The 12,387-nt window shown below is 38.5% G+C and overlaps 1 protein-coding gene across 4 annotated transcripts in view; it reads left to right on the forward strand.

The window, feature by feature from the left end:
* The window catches only part of BORA (BORA aurora kinase A activator), a 28,345-nt gene that overhangs the window by 7,407 nt on the left and 8,551 nt on the right, over window positions 1–12,387 (forward strand). For 3 of the 4 annotated variants that reach the window (XM_061435064.1, XM_061435067.1, XM_061435066.1), the window contains exons 5-10: window positions 3,121–3,202; window positions 9,558–9,623; window positions 10,372–10,428; window positions 10,843–11,069; window positions 11,620–11,676; window positions 11,980–12,112. In XM_061435064.1, the coding sequence (XP_061291048.1) occupies window positions 3,121–3,202; window positions 9,558–9,623; window positions 10,372–10,428; window positions 10,843–11,069; window positions 11,620–11,676; window positions 11,980–12,112 (622 nt within the window). The remainder of the gene's footprint in view (window positions 1–3,120; window positions 3,203–9,557; window positions 9,624–10,371; window positions 10,429–10,842; window positions 11,070–11,619; window positions 11,677–11,979; window positions 12,113–12,387) is intronic. The other variant, XM_061435065.1, reaches the window with a different exon arrangement.

Genomic DNA, 12,387 nt, shown 5'->3' on the forward strand with positions numbered 1-12,387 from the left:
CTGGCCTCAGGAATAGTTTTGTCTTTTGTTCTTGTTAATTCTTTGAATTTTTAAGACATTGAGTATATTTCATGAAATACAGTATACTGCTAAATAGAAAAAGTATATCACAAAGATAAGGTTTTTTTTTTTATATTAAGCTAATAAACTAAGCGTCTCACTTTTTGCTTTCCTTTTTTGCTAAAATCCTTTAGAGTGTAAAGGTTGTCTGTCTTGGTTATTTTTCAGAAAGTCTTCAGGCCGTGGCAGCCTTGTCCTTCCTTTTTCCCTTACTAGTCTTCCTCTGCCCTCTTCTATTCGTTAGCTATGCTTGATTCTTCTGCACCCCAAAAGACTTGAGCTATGGCATGTTCAGAGATTCAGTGAGCCCCCACATTTCAGATATAGCCTGTTTCTTAGGAAACAGTTTCCTAAGCTTTACTCCTGCTAAATATTATCTACTTGTTAATCTATCTAATAACTTCAACATTTTCATTCTAATCCAGTCACCTGATTCCTCCCCAGTTGAATATTCTCAGACTCTTTCCCATTTCCCAACATTTTGGAAAGTATGCTTCCTCTTTCAAATTCTCAACTTAATTTTAAAGGGAAATTTCAGAAAAAAACTTAAGAAAATTAATTCAGAGTGAAGACTATGGCTAATGTAGCAGAAGTTAATGTATCAGTAGCAAATTAAATTCATGTTTATATATGTGAAATACAGTAAATACATGCACATACTAAAAACAGAAAAATCCAAACTGCAAAGGAAAAAACATAAAATGAAAACAAAGATCCTCTCATTCCCTGCCTTAATCCTTGAAATTAATTGCCATTAACATTTCTTAAGTATACTCTCAGATTCATTTCGTGTATGTAATAGCTCATGTCCTTTAAATATTTGCACATAAATAGGATCATCATTGGAGAAGGCAATGGCACCCCACTCCAGTACTCTTGCCTGGAAAATCCCACGGATGGAGGAGCCTGGTAGGCTGCAGTCCATGGGGTCGCTAAAGAGTCAGACACAAATGAGCGACTTCACTTTCACTTTTCACTTTCATGCATTGGAGAAGGAAATGGCAACCCACTCCAGTGTTCTTGCCTGGAGAATCCCAGGGACAGGGGAGCCTGGTGGGCTGCCATCTATAGGGTCGCATAGAGTCAGACACGACTGAAGTGACTTAGCAGGATCATCATTCTGATACTCTTTTGCCTCTTTTTTCTAGTTAATAATCTCTTAGATTTTATTTTTGATTATCAGCACATAGTGATTTTTAGTAAATAGCATAGTATTCCATTGTATGAATGTATCATAATCAAATCCAGCCCCTGTTGACAGATGTGTAGGTTGTGTTCAGTGTTTTTCTGCAGTGAACACACTTGTACATATATCTTTATGGACTTGCTAAATCAGAGGGTTTGTGTTTTCAATTTTGGTATATTTTGCCATATTGCCTTCCCTAAAGGTTGTACCGATTTGTTCTCCTGGCCATGTTACGATACTGCCTATATTCTCATTATCTGCAATACTGGCTGTCAGCAAACTGCTTAAATAATGCTATTCTTACTACTTTAAAATTTTTATCTTGTTATTGGATTTCCATCTTTTTCATTTTGAGTGAACTTATGCTTTGCTTCATGAGTTTGTGAGTCTTTTATATTCCTTTTTTTTCTGGGAACTGTCTGTATCTCTGCTCCCCAGCTCCATTTTTTTTAACGTCTTTTATGTATTCATAGGTAGTTTAGTCAGGAAATTAGTTTTTTGTCATAAGTATTGCAAAATATAAAGAAAATGTTTTGTGTTACTTTCAAAACAGAGATGGGAGGGCAAAATACTGTATTAGAGCGTTGGTATAAATGTCTTTCCTCTTTCATTCCTATATAAAGTGAATTAAGCCTAATACAGTAATACAGCTTTTATCCAAATGCTCTATCTCCACTTGTTAGAGTACACTGACCAGTGGTGTGCTGATAAATATATAACAACTGGCCCTCTGACTGTGGGGGAAGTATGAGTGTTAGTAATCTGCTGTCCATAACACAAATACTCCAGCCATGGCCAGCTTCAATTTCGTGATTATGACATCGCTGAATGGGAAAAGAAATGTATGTGGTACACCATTATATGCAGGTGTTCTACCACACAAATACAAAAGACAGTAAGTCCCCTACATTCGAACCTTCAAGTTGCTAACCAGAACCTGTGCCATCAACGTCAGGCATGAGTGAAATTGCAGCTTGCCCTCCGTCTCCTGTTGCTGACGATCCTTCAGCTCTACCCTCTCCCACCTCCTCCCCCTCCTCCGGTCAGTAACTCTTCTTGTCTTTTCACTTATGCCAGCTGTTGTACTATTGTACTTTCCAAGGTACTATACTGTAAGATTCAAAATGTTTTCTTAATTTTTTTATTTGCTTTTTCTGTGTTATTTGTGTGAAAAGTATTATAAATCTATGACAACACAATACTATATAGATGACTGTGTTAGTTGGGTACCTAGGCTAACTTTGTTGGACTTACGAACAAATTGGACCTGCGAACTTGCTCTTGAAACAGAACTCATTCATATGTAGGGGACTCTCTGTAAATAACCTCAGGAGCATAGATATTGTTACATGTAGTAAAATAATTACCAAGCGATGATTTGGGTTTTTATTTTTTAATATAATTTATTTGTTTACATAATTTTAATGTTGGCTTTGTTTGACAACTGATCCACAGGATTCCTGAAAATTTAATAATCAGATTTTGAGACTCAGGACAAGGTAGCTCCAGCACACCTCCTCTTGGTTTACACATATACGTCTGTCTTCCTTTATTCCTTCCCTCTTCATCCTCCCTTTCGTCAACCTCATCCTTCCCTCCAAAAAAACTGGGGGAGAAATGAAAGATATTTTCTTTGTGAATAATACCCTTAGCTTAATTTGCAAATTTCAAATGTAAGGGGTTGATTTGAAGCTTTAAACCTTCTCTTTATATATACTTTAAATTTCGTCCATTTCACTTTGCTCACTTGGGCTTTAAGTATTAAATTTTAAAATATAACTATAAAGTCAGTGTGTAGCATGTTTGATGGTTATTTAGCACAACTACCTTTTCCTATTTCATATGCCTAATTGAAGGACTTTTAATTCTCCTAGTTTTTCACTAAGGATGTCATCGTACCCTCTCCTTGGACTGATCATGAAGGGAAACAGCTTTCAGAGTATCATTCCAGTAAATGTGAGTGTATTAAAAATTGTATGAATAAAACTCATAAAAATAGAAAGCAGTGAATGTAAAACAACATATATAGTGAAGTATCAGTTTATCTGCTTTGGGAGGAAGCTTGCTATAAAATTAAATTTCTGGGATACCAGGTTTAACTATTTAAAAGTAAGGATTCAAAACTTGACTAAAATTTACAAAGTTCTTTTTTTTTAGCCATTCTTTTCTGAATTTAATTTTTTCTTCATGATCATTGTGAATATCAAGTTATAATGATGGTTATAGAGACCCATAGACACAGAAATAGTATTGGATATAGATCTGAGTTGTTAATGATTTTTGCAGTGATTTTGAAGGTTAGTTTTTTTAATGAAATCCTTAAATTGCTTTGTTTTTTGCTAGTTTGCTGGTTTCTTATAGTAGTAGAGGAGGAATGGGCATTTATATGACCTCTGGGGTAGTGTAATACGGCCAATTATCTGCAAAGTTAATAAGGAAACTGAAGGTCAAGCCAACAATCTTTCAAATGTTTTTCTACCTCCAGGAAATGGTTACTTATATTTATTTGCTCTCACTGTCCTGAGTTGTGAGCAGTGTTCAAATATTACTTCTATATACACATCTCTCATTTCAGTGGAATTGCTACTCTTCAGAATAACACACATTAATAGGACATAGTATAAGAGGGAATATTAGTCCTGTTCTTTATCAAAACACAACAGTTTTTTGTGTTTTGGAAAGATGGAAAGATGGGTCGATCACTTTTCATGTGCCCAGTGTTCAGTGCTTTCAGTGTTCTTGCAACAGCTTGTATGAAATAGATGCTGTTATTGACCTCATTTTATAAGTGAGAAAAACTAGTTTTTGAAAGGTTAGAGCACCTGTCCAGGGTTACAGAAATAAGGTGTCAGAACCTGGCTTTAAAGTGAAGCATTTCTTAGTTCAGATTCTGTACTCAGTTCAGATTCGTTACAAAGTAAAGGTGGCGTGCAATAGCCAGTGGACCTGGGTTGTAGCCCTTCCGTATTATAAACCAGAAGGAGTGATCTTGATCAACTTTCTCAGTGCCTTTGGCCTCAGTGTTTTATTTCTAAAATCAAGGAGTTAAACAAGATGGTTATATGTTAACATCCCTCCCAGCTCAGAAATTCTGTATCCAAGGTAACATCTTCATAGATACTAGGTTCCCTGCCCCCAGTTTTTTAATGTTGGATTTTTGAACAGGTGAATCAACCTTCTTATGTGATCTTATTTTTAAACATTTTATACTTAAAGTATCCTGTTTTAAAGTGATGTGAATCAGGAAGATGCTAGAAATACCACACATAGCCTCTTTGGTATAGTCATCAAGCCCATGATGACAGAGTGTTGTGGCTGATCAGGGGAGCTGTGCTGTCCAATATGGTGTTGGAAGACAGTTCAGTTCTCTGTGGGTCTCTCATTTCTATACGTCTCATGAAGGGTGGCGCGGACAGGTTTTGTTCCAAACTATCTTTTCAAGGATGTTTGTATTGTGAACAGCCTTGGAGAATAGAGAGAGAGCATCCTTCTGGAGCAGAAGGTAGGTTTGTGTTGATGTCTGATATAATAGTGTGGTACTGTTTCCCTCTGGAGCAAGTTGGGTTGCAGCTTATAAGAATGGGATTTCCTAAGCTCAGGGTTCCTTGATTGGGAACACAGACCGTCTGTGTGTGCTGTATCTGCCAGGGCTGTTTCGTACCACTTCTTTAGGATTGATGGTCAAAGAGAACTGATGTGAACATGAAGCTCATGCTGCCTGCTATGCTGAGAATAATGAAGTCCTCTGTCTTTGACCCGAAGCCTTATGACTTCAGCCAGTGTCCATGGAACGCTGACATGCTAACTTGTCAGACCCTTCATAGTTCTTGACATATAGTAGCTATTAGCCACATGTGGCTATTTAAATTTGAATAAACTAAAATTTGAAGTTCGGTTTCCTGGTCATACATTCACATTTCAGGTGCCCAGTAGCCTCACCAAGTGGTGACCGTGTTGGCCCCAGATACAGAACTTTTCCATCATCACAGAAAAACCTCTCCTGGAAAATGTGACCTTAGAATAGAGGATGGCAACCTCTATCTGTAAAGGACCAATTATTAAATATTCTATGCTTTGCAGACCATACTGTTTCTGCTGCAACCACTCAGTTCTACTGTACCATGAAAGCAACACTGATGATACATAATGAATGAGTGTGGAGGTGTTCCAGTAAAACTTTATTTACAAAAAAAGGCAACAACACAGATTTGGCCCATGGGCAATCATTTGCTGACCCTTTCTCTAGAGTAATACTGTCTGAGTTTGAGCTGTGCTGTATAGCAGTAAAGTTTAGTAGCTGTGTGACTTTACGTGAGTTACTTAGCTGTTCTGTGCCTCACTCTCCTTACCTATGAAATGATGGTTGTTGGGAAGATTAAATGAGATGATACCTCCAAGACCGCATACTTAGCATGTGGTAAGTGCTCAGTGTTGTTTACCTAAAGAGTAATAAAGGAAATTGTGAGTCACGGGGGAAAATGATTTTGTTTGTACATGTGGACTTTATGCTGTCAACTTTTACTATTCCAATATGTATGTAGCAGGGTGCTTCAATGAGTGTACTTGTTTTATTTATGGACTTAAATGAGAATTTCTTAGAAAAGTATACACAGGCTGAGAATTTCTGAGCTAAAGACAGTGTGTTTATCTGACTTGATTGTGCAGAGCTAGAGTGCTCTCCAGAATGACCACACACCCTGCATGCCCACCCGCAGTGTTTAGGATTCCCGTGTCTCTACATCCCTGCCAACACTTGGCTTTCAGATTTGTGCCATTCTAATGCGTTGGGGCTTCCCTGGTGGCTCAGTGGTAATGAATCCACCTGCCAGTGCATGAGACCCAGGAGATGTGTTTGATCCCTGGGTTGCTGGAGAAGGAAATGGCAACCCACTCCAGGATTCTTGCCTGAAAATCGCATGGGCAGAGGAGCTTGGCAGGCTACAGTCTATGGTGTAACGGAAGAGACGTGACTTAACAACAACAACAGTGGTTTGTTTGACATTCTAAATGATTGTTTTAATTTTCATTTCTCATATACTCACAGCTTTTTTATTTCCTTTTGTAATATCCCTATTTATAAATCATCCTTATTGGAGTTGTCTTTTTCTCTTTTCCTTTTAATTGCTAAGGTACTTTGTGTAGTTACATTAGTAGTTCCATTAGTTCTAAACATTTCACATGTCATCTCCTGTCACATGTGTTACTTTTGTTTTGATGTCCTTGGTTGTGTGGGAATTCTTATTTTGTTGTAATCAAATCCATGTATGTTTCCTCATTTGATTGTGGTCTTAAAGTTATGGAGTCCTTTTAGAGGAAACAACTGAGGAGACAACTGCTATTCAGTTGAACAGTGTTGGGATAATGCCAGAGTCGGGGAATTGGGAAGAACAGTTAGGAAAGAGTTTTAGAAATACCTACAGGTAAGAAAGAGAGCCTGTTTGTTTTTTATGTTACTCAAATAATGTTTGGTTGGAGGAAAACTGCTAGGTTTTATTTACACCATTAAGATGTTTGGTGAAAAAGTATGCAAGTGTTAGTCACTCAGTCATGTCGAACTCTTCTCTGAGAGCTGTGGATGGTAGCCTGCCAAGCTCCTCTGTCCATGGGATTTTCTAGGCAAGAATACTGGAGTAGGTAGCCATTCCCTTCTCCAGGAGACCTTCCCACTCCAAGGACTGAACCTGGGTCTTCCGCATTACAGGCAGTTTCTTTACCCTCTGAGCTACCAGGGAAGCTCCTTACGGTGTTTGAACTCCAGCCTAAAGACCAAAAACCCTAATGTTATAGGGTTTTTGCAGCAAAGCACCTTTATTACTTTTGCCTTATAGAAGGTCACACTGCCTACAGCAAAGAAGGCATTTGAATCTAGAATTTTATTTATCTTTCACCATTCTGATAGTAGACCTTTAATGAGAGACTTTAAATTATCCACCCACTCACTCATTCACCCATTTATTTACTACCTGGTGATTTTTCAATTTAAGAAGCTTAATACTAGTCATTACCTTTATATTTTTTAAAAAATTATGTGCACCATATCTTTGACTCCTGTCTTGAGGGGAGGAAAAAAACTGAGTGCAGTTTTACTGATCAAATTGCAGTTTCTGTCAAAATGGCCTAGCATTTTAATTCCAATAATTTATACCCATTAAGAAATATTTATTTATGGCAGCTCTGGGTCTTTGTTGCTGTGCGTGGACTTTCTCTGGTTGCAGGAAGCAGGGGTTATTCTCTAGTTGCTGTGTGAGGGCCTCTCATTGTGGTGGCTTCTCTAAGCACAGGCTCTAGGGCTTCAGGCTCAAGTAGTTGTGGCTCGCAGGCTCTAGAGCACAGGCTCAGTAGTTGTGGTGCACAGGCTTAGTTGCCCCACAGTTTGTGGAAACATCCCTGGACGAGAAACTGAACTGATATTCCCTCCCTTGGCAAGCAGATTCTTAACCACTGGCTCACCAGGGATATCCTGTCCATACCTATTTTGAAAAAGCATCTAGCTGCCGAGGATCTGCTGAGGACATTGACATTAGCTAACGTGTCCCCAACCTTTTAAGGTTGACATAGAGACCAACCCTGATCCCCTTAAAAAGGATCTTTTGATGCCTCCTTAATTGCTATGGTAATGCCTTGTGGGGTTTCCCTGGTGGGTCAAATGGTAAAGAATCTGCCTGCAGCGCAGGAGACCTAGGTTCAGTCCCTGGGTTGGGAAGATGCCCTAGAGAGTGGAATGGCAAACAACTCTAGTATTCGTATCCTCAGTTCAGTTCAGTCGCTCAGTCATGTCCCACTCTTTGCGACCCCATGAACTGCAACACGCCAGGCCTCCCTGTCCATCACCAACTCCCGGAGTCCACCCAAACCCATGTCCATTGAATCAGTGATGCCATCCAACCATCTCATTGTATGTCGTCCCCTTCTCCTCCTCCCCCAAAACTTTCCCAGCATCAGGGTCTTTTCAAATGAGTCAGCTCTTTGCATCAGGTGGCCAAAGTATTGGAATTTCAGTTTCAACATCAGTCCTTCCAATGAATACCCAGACTGATCTCTAGGATGGACTGGTTGGATCTCCTTGCAGTCCAAGGGACTCTCAAGAGTCTTCTCCAACACCACAGTTCAAAAGCATCAATTCTTCGGCGCTTAGCTTTCTGCACAGTCCAACTCTCACATCCATACATGACCACTGGAAAAACCATAGCCTTGATTAGACAGACCTTTGTTGACAAAGTAATGTCTGCTTTTTAATGTGCTGTCTAGGTTGGTCATAACTTTCCTTCCAAGGAGTAAGCGTCTTTTAATTTCATGGCTGCAATCACCATCTGCAGTGATTTTGGAGCCCAGAAAAATAAAGTAGGACACTGTTTCCACTGTTTCCCCATCTATTTCCCATGAAGTGATGGGACCAGATGCCATGATCTTTGTTTTCTGAATGTTGAGCTTTAAGCCAACTTTTTCACTCTCCTCTTTCACTTTCATCAAGAGGCTTTTTAGTTCTTCACTTTCTGCCATAAGGGTGGGTGTCATCTGCATATCTGAGGTTATTGATATTTCTCCTGGCAATCTTGATTCCAGCTTGTGCTTCTTCCAACCCAGCATTTCTCATGATGTACTCTGCATATAAGTTAAATAAGTAGGGTGACAATATACATCCTTGATGTACTCCTTTTCCTATTTGGAACCAGTCTGTTGTTCCATGTCTAGTTCTAACTGTTGCTTCCTGACCTGCATACAGGTTTCTTAAGAGGCAGGTCAGGTGGTCTGGTATTCCCATCTCTTTCAGAATTTTCCACAGTTTATTGTGATCCACATAGTCAAAGGCTTTGGCATAGTCAATAAAGCAGAAATAGATGTTTTTCTGGAACTCTCTTGCTTTTTTGATGATCCAGTGGATGTTGGCAATTTGACCTCTGGTTCCTCTGCCTTTTCTAAAGCCAGCTTGAACATTGGAAGTTCACGGTTCACATATTGCTGAAGCCTGGCTTGGAGAATTTTGAGCATTACTTTGCTACCATGTGAGATGAGTGCAATTGTGCGGTAGTTTGAGCATTCTTTGGCTTTGCCTTTCTTTGGGATTGGCATGAAAACTGACCTTTTCCAGTCCTACTGCTCCAGTCTTACGTTCTTATCCTAGTGCTCCCCCAAGTTGAAAAATAAATAAATTTAACAGAAGCTTGTCAAATTTTATATTTACATATGCAGGCATTTATTTTTTTTTAATGTAAAATAAAAGCTCCCACATTTAATTTTTTTTTTTTCTGGAAAGTAACCCTAAAGTAAATGAATAGGAAATTTAAGATTTTTCACTTAGAATGTTTTATAGGTATCAACACAAATAATGAATCTCCAGTTGGAAGAAATCTGACCATCCATTCTGAGAAAAGCAATGGTGAGTGTGAATATAAACTGGAAAAGAAATATGTTCTATACTAATGCAACATTTAATATTAAATTCAGTTCATGGGATAACATTTCACTCTGGAATTGAAATTGTTTGCTTTTTATAAGTGAGCTTTATGAAAACTGACCTTGTGAAAGTGAAGTCGCTCAGTTGTGTCCGACTCTCTGCGACCCCATGGACTGTAGCCTATCAGGCTTCTCTGTCCATGGGATTTTCCAGGCAAGAGTGCTGGAGTGGATTGCCATTTCCTTCTCCAGGGGATCTTCCCAACTCAGGAATTGAACCCGGGTCTCCCGCATTGCAGGCAGGCGCTTTTCTGTCTGAGCCACCAGCGAATATTAATAGATCCATCTGGCCATGTTTGAGGAACGACAGTAGTGTGTTATGTTGTGCTGCAAAGCCTGTGGATTGATTTTTGGTTTTGGAAGGCATTCTTTTGAAACTTTGTTAGTATTGGGAAATCTGTCCCCAAATTTAAGCCGGCTGCTTTTTTGATTCATGTGCCAACAGCACAACCAGGAGTTAACTTTTAGCATTTATGGGTTCACATCAGCGTTAGAAAGTGAGGGAACCTGTCTATGGGAAGATGGTATGGAATGGGATGCATAAAGGAAATGACCAAGTTTGGCTGGAGCATCATGGGGAGACAGTTGATTGGGAAGCCCGTACTGAGCTGCATGTTAGGTGCTTGTGTTGATTTAACCATGTTTGTATTTATTTGTCTGCTTGCTTCCAGCTGCTTGCCAGACATTGCTGTCTCTTCCTGTGGATTTTAATTTAGAGAAGATATTAGGTAAGTATTGTATTTGTTTAAACCTTTAATAACTTAAATAAAAGATTTTGTTTTAATGCTTTTTTTTGTAAATGGGGATCTGTGGCAATACCTCTTTTTAAAGAGGTGGGGAAGCCATCCTGGAATTTCTAATTTTTCTTTAATAAGGCCTGAATTAGCCTTTTTGTCATAATGAACTTAACTATAGACATAAACTATTCACAGACACATCTTATTGATACTACCCATACTAATAAGGAAACACTGAAAAAAGGATTTCAAACAGCATCTATGCAGTTAAACTTTTTCCCTCTTTTTGGAAAACAAATTCAAACATAATACAAACTGTTTAAAAAAAAAAAATCAGACAAGTAAAATATAACTGCTCTTTCGAATGACTAGCTCTGCCTTTTATTCCGTTAATATTAAATGTAGGTGACTATTTTAGAGCTGATGAATTTGCAGATCAGTCTCCTGGAAACCTCAGTTCTTCATCCCTCAGAAGAAAGCTCTTTTTAGATGGCAACGGAAGTATCTCTGACTCCTTACCTCCAGCTTCTCCCAGAAGTCCTCGTAGTGGTGCCCAGACGTCACTTGAGGTTTTTTATTCAATAGAGTTATCTCCTGTGCAGTGTAGGAGCCCTGTGCAGACCCCGAGTTCGGTAAGAAGTGGATTAACAGTGGCTGGTTGGCTGGCTGTAGGCATCTTGGACCTAGAAGTTCCTGTTGCTCTCAAGAGGAGTGATTCGTTGTCTTTTGGGTTTTCTATTTCATGTGGGTTAGCCCAGTTCACATTTTGTCATTAGGTATAGGAATGGTTTTGGTCACTCTCCAACTGTGTATTTAGAGGTAAATGAGTCTCAAGAAATTTCAGCATAAGATATTTACTGAATTATGGGAGATTTTCAGCATAACACAACTAGATTGGTAGTAGTGGAGTAACTTAATTCTTTTCATAAACTGCTACTTAGTATAATGGTTTGTGTAAATATGGTATATTTTTATTTTGTCTGTCTAGTATATTCTGTTTCAAAATTTTGGAACAGTCTTCTTAACTATCCTCACAAGATGCCTTGCCTTTTGGTGTCTTTTTTTTTTTTTTTTAACCTTTTTTCTTCTTATTAAAGTATAGTTAACTTACATTGTTGTGTTAGTTTCAAGTGTACAGCAAAGCGATTCAGTTATACATACATATGTATCTATTTTTTTCAGATTCTTTTCCCACGTAAGTTATTACGAAATATCGAGTATAGTTCCCTGTGCTATACAGTAGGTCCTTGTTGCTTAACTATTTTATATATAGTAGTGTGTGTGTGTTCATCCCAGACTCCTTGTTTATCCCTCCCTGCCTTCCCCTTTGGTCACCATAAGCTTATTTTCTGTGCCGATGGGTCTGCCTTTTGGTGTCTTGCCTTTTGCCACAAAGCAAAGGTGGCATCTTGCTCTCTGATGACTAACCAGAATTATACAACTCAGCTTATAAATGTGTTTTGAAAATAAAGACAAGTAGCACTTGGTGTACAGAGCTAAGGAGGAGAACCCTGTAATTTTGTTTATTTAATTTTATCACAGGGGCAGTTTTCTTCTAGCCCTATTCAGGATAGTGCAAAAAGATACAGTTTGGGAAGCATCACCAATCCTTCACCAATTTCTTCACCCACTTTCTCACCAGTTGCATTTCAAATAGGAAAGACACCACTCTCAGGTATGTCTTGTAATAAAACGCCCAATTAAAATTTTTATATTATCAGTATTTATTATTACAGAGGCTTTTTTTAGCTTGTTCTAACTATAGAGTTCCAAATGACTACTAACCCTTTTGAAATTTAGAAACCTGGGGTGTTTTTGGTTGTTTTTTTTTTAAACAAAAGGAACAGTTTATTTTCAAAGACTGAAATTCTCAGCAAGGTTTTGCTCTCATGTCAGATACACGTAATTAGACTAGTACTATTTATATCAAATATCTTACAAGCAGAATCA

The sequence above is a fragment of the Bos javanicus genome, chromosome 12 (assembly GCF_032452875.1).
Source record: "Bos javanicus breed banteng chromosome 12, ARS-OSU_banteng_1.0, whole genome shotgun sequence".
Lineage (NCBI taxonomy): Eukaryota > Metazoa > Chordata > Mammalia > Artiodactyla > Bovidae > Bos > Bos javanicus.